Source organism: Bombina bombina, chromosome 7 (assembly GCF_027579735.1).
Source record: "Bombina bombina isolate aBomBom1 chromosome 7, aBomBom1.pri, whole genome shotgun sequence".
Classification (NCBI taxonomy): Eukaryota; Metazoa; Chordata; class Amphibia; order Anura; family Bombinatoridae; genus Bombina; species Bombina bombina.
Window position 1 is genome coordinate 455,153,646 of NC_069505.1, and position 21,259 is coordinate 455,174,904.

Consider the following 21,259-nt stretch of genomic DNA (forward strand, 5'->3'; position numbering starts at 1 on the left):
CTCCTGTATGTGACTAACAACACCATATACACATTATAGTAAAAACACAGCTCTGTGTTAATAAACCTTATTAAACCCCTGATTTAGTGCTCCTGCATGTGACCAACACCACATACACAGTATAGTAACTACACAGCTCTGTGCTTATAAAACTTATTAACCCCCTGATTTAGTGCTCCTGTATGTGACTAACAACGCCACATACACATTATAGTAACTACACACCTCTGTGCCTATAAACCTTATTAACCCCCTGATTTAGTGCCCCTGTATATGACCAACAACACCACATACACATTATAGTAACTACACAGCTCTGTGCTTATAAACCTTATTAAACCCCTGATTTAGTGCTCCCTGTATGTGACCAACAGCACCATATACACATTATAGTAACTACACAGCTCTGTGCCTATAAACCTTATTAACCCCTGATTTAGTGCACATGTATGTGACCAACACCACATACACATTATAGTAACTACACAGCTTTGTGCTTATAAACCCTATTAAACCCCTATTTTAATGCTCCCTGTATGTGACTAACAGCACCACATACACATTATAGTAACTACACAGCTCTGTGCCTATAACCCTTATTAACCCCCATGATTTAGTGCCCCTGTATATGACCCACAACACCACATACACATTATAGTAACTACACAGCTCTGTGCTTATAAACGTTATTAAACCCGATTTAGTGCTCCCTGTATGTGACCAACAACACCACGTACACATTATAGTAACTACACAGCTCTGTGCTTATAAACCATATTAACCCCCTGATTCAGTGCTCCTGTATGTGACTAACAACACCATATACACATTATAGTAACTACACAGCTCTGTGTTAATAAACCTTATTAAACCCCTGATTTAGTGCTCCTGCATGTGACCAACACCACATACACATTATAGTAACTACACAGATCTGTGCTTATAAACCTTATTAACCCCCTGATTTAGTGCTCCTGTATGTGACTAACAACACCACATACACATTATAGTAACTACACAGCTCTGTGCCTATAAACCTTATTAAACCCCTGATTTAGTGCTCCCTGTATGTGACCAACAGCACAACATACACATTATAGTAACTACACAGCTCTGTGCCTATAAACCTTATTAACCCCCTGATTTAGTGCCCCTGTATATGAACAACAACACCACATACACATTATAGTAACTACACACCTCTGTGCCTATAAACCTTATTAACCCCCTGATTTAGTGCCCCTGTATATGACCAACAACACCACATATACATTATAGTAACTACACAGCTCTGTGCTTATAACCCTTATTAAACCCCTGATTTAGTGCTCCTTGTATGTGACCAACAGCACCACATACACATTATAGTAACTACACAGCTCTGTGCCTATAAACCTTATTAACCCCTGATTTAGTGCACCTGTATGTGACCAACACCACATACACATTATAGTAACTACACAGCTTTGTGCTTATAAACCCTATTAAACCCCTAATTTAATGCTCCCTCTATGTGACTAACAGCACCACATACACATTATAGTAACTACACAGATCTGTGCCTATAAACCTTATTAAACCCCTTATTTAGTGCTCCCTGTATGTGACCAACAGCACAACATACACATTATAGTAACTACACAGCTCTGTGCCTATAAACCTTATTAACCCCCTGATTTAGTGCTCCCTGTATGTGACCAACAACACCACGTACACATTATAGTAACTACACAGCTCTGTGCTTATAAACCGTATTAACCCCCTGATTCAGTGCTCCTGTATGTGACTAACAACACCATATACACATTATAGTAACTACACAGCTCTGTGTTAATAAACCTTATTAAACCCCTGATTTAGTGCTCCTGCATGTGACCAACACCACATACACATTATAGTAACTACACAGCTCTGTGCTTATAAATCTTATTAAACCCCTGATTTAGTGCTCCCTGTATGTGACCAACAACACCACATACACATAGTAACTACACAGCTCTGTACCTATAAACCTTATTTAACCCCTGATTTAGTTCTCCCTGTATGTGACCAACAGCACCACATACACATTATAGTAACTACACAGCTCTGTGCCTATAAACCTTATTAAACCCCTGATTTAGTGCTCCCTGTATGTGACCAACAGCACTACATACACATTATAGTAACTACACACCTCTGTGCCTATAAACCTTATTAACCCCATGATTTAGTGCCCCTGTATATGACCAACAACACCACATACACATTATAGTAACTACACAGCTCTGTGCTTATAAACCTTATTAAACCCCTGATTTAGTGCTCCCTGTATGTGACCAACAACACCACGTACACATTATAGTAACTACACAGCTCTGTGCTTATAAACCTTATTAAACCCCTGATTCAGTGCTCCTGTATGTGACTAACAACACCATATACACATTATAGTAAAAACACAGCTCTGTGTTAATAAACCTTATTAAACCCCTGATTTAGTGCTCCTGCATGTGACCAACACCACATACACAGTATAGTAACTACACAGCTCTGTGCTTATAAAACTTATTAACCCCCTGATTTAGTGCTCCTGTATGTGACTAACAACGCCACATACACATTATAGTAACTACACACCTCTGTGCCTATAAACCTTATTAACCCCCTGATTTAGTGCCCCTGTATATGACCAACAACACCACATACACATTATAGTAACTACACAGCTCTGTGCTTATAAACCTTATTAAACCCCTGATTTAGTGCTCCCTGTATGTGACCAACAGCACCATATACACATTATAGTAACTACACAGCTCTGTGCCTATAAACCTTATTAACCCCTGATTTAGTGCACATGTATGTGACCAACACCACATACACATTATAGTAACTACACAGCTTTGTGCTTATAAACCCTATTAAACCCCTATTTTAATGCTCCCTGTATGTGACTAACAGCACCACATACACATTATAGTAACTACACAGCTCTGTGCCTATAACCCTTATTAACCCCCATGATTTAGTGCCCCTGTATATGACCCACAACACCACATACACATTATAGTAACTACACAGCTCTGTGCTTATAAACGTTATTAAACCCGATTTAGTGCTCCCTGTATGTGACCAACAACACCACGTACACATTATAGTAACTACACAGCTCTGTGCTTATAAACCATATTAACCCCCTGATTCAGTGCTCCTGTATGTGACTAACAACACCATATACACATTATAGTAACTACACAGCTCTGTGTTAATAAACCTTATTAAACCCCTGATTTAGTGCTCCTGCATGTGACCAACACCACATACACATTATAGTAACTACACAGATCTGTGCTTATAAACCTTATTAACCCCCTGATTTAGTGCTCCTGTATGTGACTAACAACACCACATACACATTATAGTAACTACACAGCTCTGTGCCTATAAACCTTATTAAACCCCTGATTTAGTGCTCCCTGTATGTGACCAACAGCACAACATACACATTATAGTAACTACACAGCTCTGTGCCTATAAACCTTATTAACCCCCTGATTTAGTGCCCCTGTATATGAACAACAACACCACATACACATTATAGTAACTACACACCTCTGTGCCTATAAACCTTATTAACCCCCTGATTTAGTGCCCCTGTATATGACCAACAACACCACATATACATTATAGTAACTACACAGCTCTGTGCTTATAACCCTTATTAAACCCCTGATTTAGTGCTCCTTGTATGTGACCAACAGCACCACATACACATTATAGTAACTACACAGCTCTGTGCCTATAAACCTTATTAACCCCTGATTTAGTGCACCTGTATGTGACCAACACCACATACACATTATAGTAACTACACAGCTTTGTGCTTATAAACCCTATTAAACCCCTAATTTAATGCTCCCTCTATGTGACTAACAGCACCACATACACATTATAGTAACTACACAGATCTGTGCCTATAAACCTTATTAAACCCCTTATTTAGTGCTCCCTGTATGTGACCAACAGCACAACATACACATTATAGTAACTACACAGCTCTGTGCCTATAAACCTTATTAACCCCCTGATTTAGTGCTCCCTGTATGTGACCAACAACACCACGTACACATTATAGTAACTACACAGCTCTGTGCTTATAAACCGTATTAACCCCCTGATTCAGTGCTCCTGTATGTGACTAACAACACCATATACACATTATAGTAACTACACAGCTCTGTGTTAATAAACCTTATTAAACCCCTGATTTAGTGCTCCTGCATGTGACCAACACCACATACACATTATAGTAACTACACAGCTCTGTGCTTATAAATCTTATTAAACCCCTGATTTAGTGCTCCCTGTATGTGACCAACAACACCACATACACATAGTAACTACACAGCTCTGTACCTATAAACCTTATTTAACCCCTGATTTAGTTCTCCCTGTATGTGACCAACAGCACCACATACACATTATAGTAACTACACAGCTCTGTGCCTATAAACCTTATTAAACCCCTGATTTAGTGCTCCCTGTATGTGACCAACAGCACTACATACACATTATAGTAACTACACACCTCTGTGCCTATAAACCTTATTAACCCCATGATTTAGTGCCCCTGTATATGACCAACAACATCACATACACATTATAGTAACTATACAGCTCTGTGCCTATAAACCTTGTTAAACCCCTTATTTAGTGCTCCCTGTATGTGACCAACAGCACCACATACACATTATAGTAACTACACAGCTCTGTGCCTATAAACCTTATTAACCCCATGATTTAGTGCCCCTGTATATGACCAACAACATCACATACACATTATAGTAACTATACAGCTCTGTGCCTATAAACCTTGTTAAACCCCTGATTTAGTGCTCCTGTATGTGACTAACAACACCACATACACATTATAGTAACTACACAGCTCTGTGCCTATAAACCTTATTAAACCCCTGATTTAGTGCTCCCTGTATGTGACTAACAGCACCACATACACATTATAGTAACTACACAGATCTGTGCCTATAAACCTTATTAAACCCCTGATTTAGTGCTCCTGTATATGACCAACAGCACCACATACACATTATAGTAACTACACAGCTCTGTGCATATAAACCTTATTAAACCCCTTATTTAGTGCTCCCTGTATGTGAGCAACAGCACAACATACACATTATAGTAACTACACAGCTCTGTGCCTATAAACCTTATTAACCCCCTGATTTAGTGCTCCCTGTATGTGACCAACAACATCACATACACATTATAGTAACTATACAGCTCTGTGCCTATAAACCTTGTTAAACCCCTTATTTAGTGCTCCCTGTATGTGACCAACAGCACCACATACACATTATAGTAACTACACAGCTCTGTGTCTATAAACCTTATTAAACCCCTGATTTAGTGCTCCTGTATGTGACCAACAGCATCATATACACATTATAGTAACTACACACCTCTGTGCCTATAAACCTTATTAAACCCCCGGATTTAGTGCTCCTGTATGTGACCAACAACACCACATTCACATTATAGTAACTGCACAGCTCTGTGCCTATAAACCTTATTAAACCCCTGTTTTAGTGCTCAATGTATGTGACCAACAGCACCACATACACAATATAGTAACTGCACAGCTCTGTGCCTATAAACTTTATTAAACCCCTGATTTAGTGCTCAATTTATGTGACCAACAACACCCTATACACATTATAGTAACTGCACAGCTCTGTGCTTATAACCCTTATTAAACCCCTGATTTAGTGCTCCTTGTATGTGACCAACAGCACCACATACACATTATAGTAACTACACAGCTCTGTGCCTATAAACCTTATTAATCCCTGATTTAGTGCACCTGTATGTGACCAACACCACATACACATTATAGTAACTACACAGCTTTGTGCTTATAAACCCTATTAAACCCCTAATTTAATGCTCCCTGTATGTGACTAACAGCACCACATACACATTATAGTAACTACACAGATCTGTGCCTATAAACCTTATTAAACCCCTGATTTAGTGCTCCTGTATATGACCAACAGCACCACATACACATTATAGTAACTACACAGCTCTGTGCATATAAACCTTATTAAACCCCTTATTTAGTGCTCCCTGTATGTGACCAACAGCACAACATACACATTATAGTAACTACACAGCTCTGTGCCTATAAACCTTATTAACCCCCTGATTTAGTGCTCCCTGTATGTGACCAACAACATCACATACACATTATAGTAACTATACAGCTCTGTGCCTATAAACCATATTAACCCCCTGATTTAGTGCTCCTTGTATGTGACAAACAACACCACATACACATTATTGTAACTACACAGCTCTGTGCTTATAAATCTTATTAAACCCCTGATTTAGTGCTCCCTGTATGTGACCAACAACACCACATACACATAGTAACTACACAGCTCTGTACCTATAAACCTTATTTAACCCCTGATTTAGTTCTCCCTGTATGTGACCAACAGCACCACATACACATTATAGTAACTACACAGCTCTGTGCCTATAAACCTTATTAAACCCCTGATGTAGTGCTCCCTGTATGTGACCAACAGCACTACATACACATTATAGTAACTACACACCTCTGTGCCTATAAACCTTATTAACCCCATGATTTAGTGCCCCTGTATATGACCAACAACATCACATACACATTATAGTAACTATACAGCTCTGTGCCTATAAACCTTGTTAAACCCCTTATTTAGTGCTCCCTGTATGTGACCAACAGCACCACATACACATTATAGTAACTACACAGCTCTGTGCCTATAAACCTTATTAACCCAATGATTTAGTGCCCCTGTATATGACCAACAACATCACATACACATTATAGTAACTATACAGCTCTGTGCCTATAAACCTTGTTAAACCCCTGATTTAGTGCTCCTGTATGTGACTAACAACACCACATACACATTATAGTAGCTACACAGCTCTGTGCCTATAAACCTTATTAAACCCCTGATTTAGTGCTCCCTGTATGTGACTAACAGCACCACATACACATTATAGTAACTACACAGCTCTGTGCATATAAACCTTATTAAACCCCTTATTTAGTGCTCCCTGTATGTGACCAACAGCACAACATACACATTATAGTAACTACACAGCTCTGTGCCTATAAACCTTATTAACCCCCTGATTTAGTGCTCCCTGTATGTGACCAACAACATCACATACACATTATAGTAACTATACAGCTCTGTGCCTATAAACCTTGTTAAACCCCTTATTTAGTGCTCCCTGTATGTGACCAACAGCACCACATACACATTACAGTAACTACACAGCTCTGTGCCTATAAACCTTATTAAACCCCTGATTTAGTGCTCAATTTATGTGACCAACAACACCCTATACACATTATAGTAACTGCACAGCTCTGTGCTTATAACCCTTATTAAACCCCTGATTTAGTGCTCCTTGTATGTGACCAACAGCACCACATACACATTATAGTAACTACACAGCTCTGTGCCTATAAACCTTATTAATCCCTGATTTAGTGCACCTGTATGTGACCAACACCACATACACATTATAGTAACTACACAGCTTTGTGCTTATAAACCCTATTAAACCCCTAATTTAATGCTCCCTGTATGTGACTAACAGCACCACATACACATTATAGTAACTACACAGATCTGTGCCTATAAACCTTATTAAACCCCTGATTTAGTGCTCCTGTATATGACCAACAGCACCACATACACATTATAGTAACTACACAGCTCTGTGCATATAAACCTTATTAAACCCCTTATTTAGTGCTCCCTGTATGTGACCAACAGCACAACATACACATTATAGTAACTACACAGCTCTGTGCCTATAAACCTTATTAACCCCCTGATTTAGTGCTCCCTGTATGTGACCAACAACATCACATACACATTATAGTAACTATACAGCTCTGTGCCTATAAACCATATTAACCCCCTGATTTAGTGCTCCTTGTATGTGACAAACAACACCACATACACATTATTGTAACTACACAGCTCTGTGCTTATAAATCTTATTAAACCCCTGATTTAGTGCTCCCTGTATGTGACCAACAACACCACATACACATAGTAACTACACAGCTCTGTACCTATAAACCTTATTTAACCCCTGATTTAGTTCTCCCTGTATGTGACCAACAGCACCACATACACATTATAGTAACTACACAGCTCTGTGCCTATAAACCTTATTAAACCCCTGATGTAGTGCTCCCTGTATGTGACCAACAGCACTACATACACATTATAGTAACTACACACCTCTGTGCCTATAAACCTTATTAACCCCATGATTTAGTGCCCCTGTATATGACCAACAACATCACATACACATTATAGTAACTATACAGCTCTGTGCCTATAAACCTTGTTAAACCCCTTATTTAGTGCTCCCTGTATGTGACCAACAGCACCACATACACATTATAGTAACTACACAGCTCTGTGCCTATAAACCTTATTAACCCAATGATTTAGTGCCCCTGTATATGACCAACAACATCACATACACATTATAGTAACTATACAGCTCTGTGCCTATAAACCTTGTTAAACCCCTGATTTAGTGCTCCTGTATGTGACTAACAACACCACATACACATTATAGTAGCTACACAGCTCTGTGCCTATAAACCTTATTAAACCCCTGATTTAGTGCTCCCTGTATGTGACTAACAGCACCACATACACATTATAGTAACTACACAGCTCTGTGCATATAAACCTTATTAAACCCCTTATTTAGTGCTCCCTGTATGTGACCAACAGCACAACATACACATTATAGTAACTACACAGCTCTGTGCCTATAAACCTTATTAACCCCCTGATTTAGTGCTCCCTGTATGTGACCAACAACATCACATACACATTATAGTAACTATACAGCTCTGTGCCTATAAACCTTGTTAAACCCCTTATTTAGTGCTCCCTGTATGTGACCAACAGCACCACATACACATTACAGTAACTACACAGCTCTGTGCCTATAAACCTTATTAAACCCCTGATTTAGTGCTCCTGTATGTGACCAACAGCATCATAGACACATTATAGTAACTACACAGCTCTGTGCCTATAAACCTTATTAAACCCCTGATTTAGTGCTCCTGTATGTGACCAACAACACCACATACACATTATAGTAACTGCACAGCTCTGTGCCTATAAACCTTATTAAACCCCTGATTTAGTGCTCAATGTATGTGACCAACAGCACCACATACACAATATAGTAACTGCACAGCTCTGTGCCTATAAACCTTATTAAACCCCTGATTTAGTGCTCAATGTATGTGACCAACAACACCCTATACACATTATAGTAACTGCACAGCTCTGTGCCTATAAACCTTATTAAACCCCTGATTTAGTGCTCAATGTATGTGACCAACAGCACCACATACACATTATAGTAACTACACAGCTCTGTGCTTATAAACCTTATTAAACCCCTGATTTAGTGCTCAATGTATGTGACCAACAACATCACATACACATTATAGTAACTACACAGCTCTGTGCTTATAAACCTTATAAACCTCTGATATAGTGCTCCCTGTATGTGACCAACAGCACCACATACACATTATTGTAACTACACAGCTCTGTGCTTATAAACCTTATTAAACCCCTGATTTAGTGCTCTTGTATATGACTAACAAAAGCACATACACATTATAGTAACTACACAGCTTTGTGCTTATAAACCCTATTAAACCCCTGATTTAATGCTCCCTGTATGTGACTAACAGCACCAAATACACATTAGAGTAACTACACAGATCTGTGCCTAGAAACTTTATTAACCCCCTGATTTAGTGCTCCGTGTATGTGACCAACAGCACCACATACACATTATAGTAACTACACAGCTCTGTGCTTATAAACCTTATTAAACCCCTTATTTAGTGCTCCTGTATATGACTAACAACAGCACATACACATTATAGTAACTACACAGCTCTGTGCTTATAAACCTTATTAAACCCCTGATTTAGTGCTCAATGTATGTGAGCAACAACACCACATACACATTATAGTAACTACACAGCTCTGTGCTTATAAATCTTATTAAACCTCTGATTTAGTGCTCCATGTATGCGACCAACAGCACCACATACACATTATAGTAACTACACAGCTCTGTGCCTATAAACCTTATTAAACCCCTGATTTAGTGCTCCCTGTATGTGACCAACAGCACCACATACACATTATAGTAACTACAGAGCTTTGTGACCAACAACACCACATACACATTATAGTAACTACACAGCTCTGTGCCTATAAACCTTATTAAACCCCTGATTTAGTGCTCCTGTATGTGACCAACAGCATCATATACACATTATAGTAACTACACAGCTCTGTGCCTATAAACCTTATTAAACCAATGATTTAGTTATCCTATATGTGACCAACAACACCACATAAACATTATAGTAACTGCACAGCTCTGTGCCTATAAACCTTATTAAACCCCTGATTTAGTGCTCAATGTATGTGACCAACAGCACCACATACACAATATAGTAACTGCACAGCTCTGTGCCTATAAACCTTATTAAACCCCTGATTTAGTGCTCAATGTATGTGACCAACAACACCACATACACATTATAGTAACTGCACAGCTCTGTGCCTATAAACCTTATTAAACCCCTGATTTAGTGCTCAATGTATTTGACCAACAGCACCACATACACATTATAGTAACTACACAGCTCTGTGCTTATAAACCTTATTAAACCCCTGATTTAGTGCTCCTGTATATGACTAACAACAGCACATACACATTATAGTAACTACACAGCTCTGTGATTATAAACCTTATTAAACCCCTTATTTAGTGCTCCTGTATATGACTAACAACAGCACATACACAATATAGTAACTACACAGCTTTGTGCTTATAAACCCTATTAAACCCCTGATTTAATGCTCCCTGTATGTGACTAACAGCACCACATACACAATATAGTAACTACACAGATCTGTGCCTAGAAACCTTATTAACCACCTGATTTAGTGCTCCCTGTATGTGACCAACAGCACCACATACACATTATAGTAACTACACAGCTCTGTGCTTATAAACCTTATTAAACCCCTGATTTAGTGCTCCTGTATATGACTAACAACAGCACATACACATTATAGTAACTACACAGCTCTGTGCTTATAAACCTTATTAAACCCCTGATTTAGTGCTCAATGTATGTGAGCAACAACACCACATACACATTATAGTAAATACACAGCTCTGTGCTTATAAACCTTATTAAACCTCTGATTTAGTGCTCCCTGTATGTGACCAACAGCACCACATACACATTATAGTAACTACACAGCTCTGTGCCTATAAACCTTATTAAACCCCTGATTTAGTGCTCCCTGTATGTGACCAACAGCACCACATACACATTATAGTAACTACAGAGCTCTGTGACCAACAACACCACATACACATTATAGTAACTACACAGCTCTGTGCTTATAAACCTTATTAAACCCCTGAATTAGTGGTCCTGTATGTGACCAACAGCACCACGTACACATTATAGTAAGTACACAGCTCTGTGCCTATAAACCTTATTAAATCCCCTTATTTAGTGCTCCTGTATATGACTAACAACACCACATACACATTATAGCAACTACACAGCTCTGTGCCTACAAACTTTATTAAAACTCTGATTTAGTGCTCCCTGTATGTGACCAACAGCACCACATACACTTATAGTAACTACACAGCTCTTTGCCTATAAACCTTATTAAACCCCTGATGTAATGCTCCTGTATGTGACCAAGAGCACCACGTACACATTATAGCAACTACACAGGTCTGTGCTTATAAACATTATTAAACCCCTGATTTAGTGCTCCTGTATATGACTAACAACACCACATACACATTATAGTAACTACACAGCTCTGTGCCTATAAACCTTTATTAAACCCCTGATTTAGTGCTCCCTGTATGTGACTAACAACACCACGTACACATTATAGTAACTACACAGCTCTGTGCTTATAAACCTTATTAACCCCCTGATTTAGTGCTCCTGTATGTGACCAACAACACCACATACACATTATAGTAACTACACAGCTCTTATTAAATCCCCTGATTTGGTGCTCCCTGTATGTGACCAAAAACACCACATACACATTATAGTAACTACACAGCTCTGTGCCTATAAACCTTATTTAACCCCTGATTTAGTGCTCAATGTATGTGACCTACAACACCACATACAGATTATAGTAACTACACAGCTCTGTGCCTAAAAACCTTATTAAACCCCTGATTTAGTTCTCCCTGTATGTGACCAACAACACCACATACACATTATAGTAACTACACAGCTCTGTGCTTATAAACCTTATTAAACCCTTGACTTAGTGCTTCCTGTATGTGACCAACAAAACCACCTACACATTATAGTAACTACACAGCTCTGTGCCTATAAACCTTATTATACCCCTGATTTGGGGCTCCCTGTATCTGACCAACAGCACCACATACACATTGTAGTAACTACACAGCTCTGTGCCTATAAACCTTATTATTAAAGCCCTGATTTAGTGCTGCTTGTATGTAACTAACAGCACTACATACTCATTATAGTAACTACACAGCTCTGTGCTTATAAACCTTATTAAACCCCTGATTTAGTGCTCCTATATGTGACCAACAACACTACATACATATTATAGTAACTACACAGCTCTGTACCTATAAACCTTATTAAACCCCTGATTTAGTGCTCAATTTATGTGACCAACAACACCACATACACATTATAGTAACTACACAGCTCTGTGCCTAGAAACCTTATTAACACCCTGATTTAGTGTTCCTGTATATGACCAACAACACAACATACACATTATAGTAACTACACAGCTTTGTGCTTATAAACCTTATTAAACCCCTGATTTAGTGCTCCTGTATATGACCAACAGCACCACATACACATTATAGTAACTACACAGCTCTGTGCCTATAAACCTTATTAAACCCCTTATTTAGTGCTCCATGTATGTGACCAACAGCACCACATACACATTATAGTAACTGCACAGCTCTGTGCCTATAAACCTTATTAAATCCCCTGATTTAGTGCTCCCTGTATGTGACCAACAACACCACATACACATTATAGTAACTAAACAGCTCTGTGCCTATAAACCTTATTAAACCCTTGATTTAGTGCTCCCTGTATGTGACCAACAAAACCACATACACATTATAGTAACTACACAGCTCTGTGCCTATAAACCTTATTAAACCCCTGATTTAAATCTCCCTGTATGTGACCAACAGCATCACATACAAATTATAGTAACTACACAGTTCTGTGCCTCTAGACCTTATTAAACCCCTGATTTAGTGTTCCCTGTATGTAAGCAATATCACCACATACACATTATAGTAACTACACAGCTCTGTCCCTATAAACCTTATTAAACCCTTGATTTAGTGCTCCCTGTATGTGACCAACAGCACCACATAAGCATTATAGTAACTACACAGCTCTGTGCATATAAACCTTATTAAACCCGATATAGTGCTCCTGTATGTGACCAACAACACCACATACACATTATAGTAACTACGCAGCTCTGTGCCTATAAATCTTATTAACCCCTGATTTAGTGCTCCTGTATGTGACCAACACCACCGCATACACATTATAGTAACTACACAACTAAAGACTAAAGCAGGAGCCAAGCATACTACCACTTTAAGGCGATCAGATCACTGAGGTTTCTTGTATGTTTTTATAAATATGATCCCCTTCTGCTGACAAAACCAGGTGACATGTGACGTCCTGCTTACCTCTGTGTGCATCAGGAAGCTCTGAGGTTTGGTTCTCGTCAGACATTGTCTTGCTCAGCAACTGATTTTGTCAGATATTCTTATAATGTTTCTCCTTTACTGACAAACAGTGACGTTAATTGTACGTGATCTTCACAGTAACCGGAGCCTAAACACACACAGAGAGAGAGATATAGAGAGGTCTCATGTACAGTTACACAGTAGTTATAGGGGGAAATGTTATTAATTATGGGTGAGCAAAAAAAGGAGATACTGACCAGAAGAATGCACTTAAGAGACTAACAACATGCTGGTCAAATGCTTAATTGATATAGTCCTCAAATATTTTTGATACCAGAGCACAACTCCCTGGTATTGAATATACTTGAGACTGCAGATTAAAATAAAATCGGATTTGGAGATACATCAAAGTTCCCCACCCTACCACTTAACATGTTTCACTGTTCTGTTTTGGCTTTTTTAAAAGGTGATGCGTGTTGGCGTCTGAGGGTATAAATGACGCTTGACTGCGCCCTCAAGTTAATCCTTGACCAATCAGAGCCATCCTGTGCTGAATTTACAGGATGATGACGTATACTGAATTAACGGATCAAATTGATATATTCATGCATATGTATCTGGATATTAGCAGGCACTATTTTCATTAAACGAAAAGGTCTGCAATAATCTTTTGATTTCTAAAGTTGTTCAATTATATTGATCTATAATATCAATTCAAAATTGAATTATATTAAGTATAAATGTGAGATGTGAAAGTGACTTATTCATGTTATATGAATACAACATTACTGAAGGGTAATGATACAAAGGTAACATATGTATTTCTAATCCTATGTTGATAAAACTGCTACCAGAAGCATCAACCTTTGTGTATTGTAAAAATAAGAAAATCAGTGGCTGACAGGTGTGAATGGAACGGTGATGGCTGGTGCCCAAAAATGTGACATATTCGTGTTACTATTTGATAAAGTTACGTTTATATTGGATAAATAACAAGTGCAAACCCACTTTCTAGTTGGTCATTATAATCCAAATGATATTTTTTATATATTAGTGACAAGTGCAGAAAAAATGAATATGAATTACATGAAAATATTAATAATACACAGTGTCCCTTTAATACGAAATGAGCCAAGATCACCAATAATTTACAGTTAGAGTGACATCAACACAAAAGTCATGCTTACGAATTTAACTACCAGTTCCTATATTTACTGACAATTGATGCTAATAAACTTAGTCATATGATAACAATTTAAAGAACTGTGGATATCTTTACAGAGCTTTTCTTGTGTTTTTAATTCACTTTAATAAGGGTTATATTTTACTGTGGCCTATTGAACAACAAGGAAACCTGTGATATAACAGGAGAACATTCCTCCAGTCAGTATCTCCTGAGCTTTTTTTGTAAATGTCTTGTATATGCAGAGCACTCCAGCCCTGATACATTTCTACTAATATATTTATCTATAAGTCATTCCCCCTAGACATTACTGTTCTTTCTTTCACAGTATGGGTGAGCAACACCTGTATCTGAACAGCACACAGCAATCACTCGGCTTGGTCATAAATGGATTACATTGTACAACCTATTATACACAGGTTCCCTCTGTCTCACAAACAGCCCCTCCCCAGTACCTTATATACAGATATATAATATTATAGAGAGGTTCCCTCTGTCTCACACACACACACAGCCCCTCCCCAGTACCTTATATACAGATATATAATATTATAGAGAGGTTCCCTCTGTATCACACACAGCCCCTCCCCAGTACCTTATATACAGATATATATTATACACAGGTTCCCTCTGCCTCACACACAGCCCCTCCCCAGTACCTTATATACAGATATATAATATTATAGAGAGGTACCCTCTGTCTCACACACACACACTGCCCCTCCTCAGTACCTTATATACAGATATATAATATTACAGTGATTTTTAACCTTTTTTTTGCCGTGGCACACTTTTTTACATTAAAAAATCCTGTGGCACACCACCATCCCAAAATTTAAAAAAAAATCACACATTATAGCCTAATACAGCATATATATATATACACATACACACAAACACACACATACTGTATGTATTGTGCTGTTATGCCATGCCTCCTACAAACTACCCCTGCACTGGGAGTAAAAACAAGCAAAGTTTAAAAAATATGTCACACTGTTGTCAGTCTGCCGTGGCACACCTGAGGATCTATCACGGCACACTAGTGTGACACGGCACACTGGTTGAAAAACACTGTAATATTATACAGTACACAGGTTCCCTCTGCCTCACACACAGTCCCTCCCCAGTACCTTATATACAGATATATAATATTATAGAGAGGTTCCCTCTGTCTCTCGCACACACACAGCCTCTCCCCAGTACCTTATATACCTATTTATAATATTATAGAGAGGTTTCCTCTGTCTCAAACACAACCCCTCCCCAGTACCTTATATACAGATATATAATATTATAGAGAGGTTACCTCTGTCTCACACACACAGCCCCTCCCCAGTACCTTATATACAGATATATAATATTATAGAGAGGTTCCCTCTGTCTCACACACACAGCCCCTCCCCAGTACCTTATATACAGATTTATAATATTATACACAGGTTACCTCTGTCTCACACACAACCCTCCCCAGTACCTTATATATAGATATATAATATTATAGAGAGGTTCCCTCTGTCTCTCACACACACAGCCCCTCCCCAGGACCTTATATACATACATATATATAATATTATAGAGAGGTTTCCTCCGTCTCACACACATCCCCTCCCCAGTACCTTATATACAGATATATAATATTATAGAGAGGTTACCTCTGTCACAAACACACAGCCCCTCCCCAGTACCTTATATACAGATATATAGTATACACAGGTCCCCTCTGTCTCACACACAGCCCCTCCCCAGTACCTTATATACAGATATATAATATTATACACAGGTTCCCTCTGCCTCACACACAGCCCATTCCCAGTAACTTATATACAGATATATAATATTATAGAGAGGTTCCCTCTGTCTCAACACACACAGTCCCTCCCCAGTACCTTATATACAGATATATAATATTATAGAGAGATTCCCTGTCTCAGACATCCCAACCTGCAAAAACTCATTTCAGGGAGGTGGCTTCTCCTGCTACTGCGCCGCCACCCCCCCTCCCAGTTATATATTGGACACCTTGAAACCTTAAATAAGATAGAGACTTATCATTAAAGTAGCTTTCCACTAAAGTCACATAAAAAAAACACACACAACAAACCTATTTTCCAGTGATCATACTCTTGTTGAATGCTCAAATATTTTAGAATACGAAGTTTAATTACGTGCAGTAAATAAGGTAGTCTTTGTGTTTTTATTTTATTAGAATCAGTGGGGGCTTTTTGGTTACTGATGCATGCTTTGAGGGTTCTATAACGTCTCAGCAACTAAAGGCATTCCTTAAAGAAACCCTTTTTCCGGATTTGGGCCACATTGGATCATAGTACTTGGAGTTTCAGGGAGATTGCATTCCATTTGCTGGCATCAGGGAGACGCTATTAGAATCAGGGAGACTCCCTGAACTTCAGGGAGACTTGGGATGTCTGCTGTCTCACACACAGCCCCTCCCCAGTATCTTATATACAGATATATAATATTATACACAGGTACCCTCTGCCTCACACACATCCCCTCCCAAGTACCTAATATACAGATATATAATAGAGGTTCCCTCTGTCTCACACACACACACACACACACACAGCCCCTCCCCAGTTATATACAGATATATAATATTATAGAAAGGTTTCCTCTGTCTCACACACACAGCCAGTACCTTATATACAGATATATAATATTATATATATATATATATATATATATATATATATATATATATATATACACACACATACAATGTACACATTATACATAGGCTTACCAGAAGTCCCACTTTTACTGGGATTGTCCCTGTTTGGAGGCGCTGTCCCAGTGTCCCAACCGGTTGTTTATTCTGTCCCAGTAGGGTTTCCACCTCTGGGTTTCAAATCATGTGTCCGGGTTTCAGACTGCCTGAAACCCGGACACATTATTCAAAATGATTAGACTGTGGCTCTCCAGCATAGTTGGATGCTGGTACTTTGTTACATACAGCCCTGCTTAGTTTAACGTTCGTGTCCTTCAAAGTTTACATTTAGTAATAGACTGAGTGAGCAGCATAGAGTTTTTTTAATTTTGTAGTACTACTTGGTTTATTTTTCTAAGAATGTAACACCCCCCCCCCCACCCTTGGTGACATCACCAGTGATACACGTTTAGGGGAATCATATGGGTATGACCAGGAAGTGCATACAGGCAGGATTTTTTGGCATGGATCTTGCTTTACGTCATGCAGGATTGCATTTTGGCTGTAATCTTCTTGCATTATGGTATAGAGTAGCCTCTTAAACAGCTATAGCAGGTATGTGTTTCTTTTTTAATGTTGCATTTATGCCTTATAAGTATTTGGCTCTGTTCCTTAAAGGGACACTAAACCCACATTTTTTCTTTCGTGATTCAGATAGAGCATGCAATTTTAAGCAACTTTCTAATTTACTCCTATTATCAAATGTTTTTCGCTCACTTGCTATCTTTATTTGAAAAAGAAGGCATCTAAGCTTCTTTTTTGGTTTAGAACTCTAGACAGCACTTTTTTTATTGGTGGATGAATTTATCCACCAATCAGCAAGAACAACCCAGGTTGTTCACCAAAAATGGGCCGGCATCTAAACTTATGTTCTTGCATGTCAAATAAAGATACCAAGTGAATGAAGAACATTTGATAATAGGAGTAAATTAGAAAGTTGCTTAAAATTTCATGCTCTATCTGAATTACGAAAGAAAACATTTGGGTTCAGTGTCCCTTTTATTAGACACATAAAAAACATATTACACTGCAGATATTAAATTGTGTGATGTATACTCTTTTCACTATTTTATGAAATTGATAATTATGCTTGATGTTTGGTATTATTTAGAATCTGAGATTTAGATGAATGATTTATTTGCTCATGTTGTGTATGGGTTGCGATGACAACATAATGGTGCCTTTTTCACTAGGGGGTGGTTATGGTCTATTTAAACTGTGTGATTCACTTGTTGTTTGACTGAGGAAGGGTACAGTTTCCACAAAACATTATGCATATAAAAGCTACTACTTTAAAAGAACCGGTAATTGCCCCCTTGACCACACCCCTGGCCACACCCCCACTGGCACCGCACAAGGTGGTCCCAGTTTCACCTCTAAAAATTATGGTAAGCCTAATTATACATACATGAATTATACATACAATATACATACATTACATGCATATATTACACACACAATGTATATATACACATACAATGTACACATTATACATACATGCATTATACACATTATTATATACATACATTACACACACAATATATATATATATATATATATATATATATATATATATATATATATATATATATATATATATATATATATATATACATATATATATATATACAATGTACATTAAACATACATGCATGCATTATACACATCAGTCTATGGCTGACTTGCCAACCTGGTTAGTTACAGACTACCGGGAAAAGACAGGGAGAACAAAAGAATCATTTGACCATCAACTTGCCAGCCGTGACGTCACTAGTATTGGACCTGGAAATGAGAAGACTCCCCTACAGAACTACAAGGGTTTCGGCTACATCCCATCTGGCTGTAGGACCTGTTGTAGTCACGTGACGGCCCTGACATAATCAGTATGTACTACGTAGTCGGCTCGGAAGAGAATAAGGTAACGTGCTTGTGTTATACACTGTGTGTGATGTTATATGTGTTATACACAGTATGTGCTTTTATATGTGTTATACACAATGTGTGCTGTTATATGTGTTATACACAGTGTGCTGTTATATGTGTTATATACAGTGTGTGCTGTTATATGTGTTATACACAATGTGTGCTGTTATATGTGTTATACACAGTGTGTGATGTTATATGTGTTATACACAATATGTGCTTTTATATGTGTTATACACAATGTGTGCTTTTATATGTGTTATACACAGTGTGCTGTTATATACAGTGTGTGCTGTTATATGTTATACACAGTGTGTGCTGTTATGTTATACACAGTGTGTGCTGTTATGTTATACACAGTGTGTGCTGTTATATGTGTTATACACAGTGTGCTGTTATATGTGTTATACACTGTGTGCTGTTATATGTGTTATACACTGTGTGTGATGTTATATGTGTTATACACTGTGTGTGATGTTATATGTGTTATACACATTGTGTGCTGTTATATGTGTTATACACAGTATGTGCTTTTATATGTGTTATACACAATGTGTGCTGTTATATGTGTTATACACAGTGTGTGCTGTTATATGTGTTATACACAGTGTGTGCTGTTATACACAGTGTGTGCTGTTATATGTTATACACAGTGTGTGCTGTTATGTTATACACAGTGTGTGCTGTTATGTTATACACAGTGTGTGCTGTTATATGTGTTATACACAGTGTGCTGTTATATGTGTTATACACAGTGTGCTGTTATATGTGTTATACACAGTGTGCTGTTATATGTGTTATACACAGTGTGCTGTTATATGTGTTATACACAGTGTGCTGTTATATGTGTTATACACAGTGTGCTGTTATATGTGTTATACACAGTGTGCTGTTATATGTGTTATACACAGTGTGCTGTTATATGTGTTATACACTGTGTGTGATGTTATATGTGTTATACACTGTGTGTGATGTTATATGTGTTATACACTGTGTGTGATGTTATATGTGTTATACACTGTGTGCTGTTATATGTGTTATATACAGTGTGTGCTGTTATATGTGTTATACACAATGTGTGCTGTTATATGTGTTATACACAATGTGTGCTGTTATATGTGTTATATACAGTGTTTGCTGTAATATGTGTTATACACAGTGTGTGCTGTAAAATGTGTTATACACAGTGTGTGCTGTAAAACGTGTTATACACAGTGTGTGCTGTTATATGTGTTATACACAGTGTGTGCTGTTATATGTGTTATACACAGTGTGTGCTGTTATACAGTATGTTATACACAGTGTGTGCTGTTATATGTGTTATACACAGTGTGCTGTTATACACAGTGTGTGCTGTTATATGTGTTATACAGTTTGCTGTTATATGTGTTAAACACAGTGTGCTGTTATACACAGTGTGTGCTGTTATGTGTTATACACAGTGTGTGCTGTTATGTGTTATACACAGTGTGTGCTGTAAAATGTGTTATACACAGTGTGTGCTGTAAAATGTG

At 38.0% G+C, this 21,259-nt stretch overlaps 1 protein-coding gene across 1 annotated transcript in view; it reads right to left on the bottom strand.

The window, feature by feature from the left end:
* The window catches only part of LOC128636432 (zinc finger protein 665), a 242,394-nt gene extending 222,813 nt beyond the window's left edge, over nucleotides 1-19,581 (bottom strand). Inside the window, exons 1-2 of the mRNA XM_053689447.1 lie at nucleotides 19,513-19,581; nucleotides 13,912-14,059 (exon numbers count right to left, since the gene is read on the bottom strand). Coding sequence (XP_053545422.1) covers nucleotides 13,912-13,957 — 46 coding nt within the window. The 5' untranslated portion in view covers nucleotides 13,958-14,059; nucleotides 19,513-19,581. The remainder of the gene's footprint in view (nucleotides 1-13,911; nucleotides 14,060-19,512) is intronic.
* Between the last annotated feature and the right edge of the window lie 1,678 nt (nucleotides 19,582-21,259).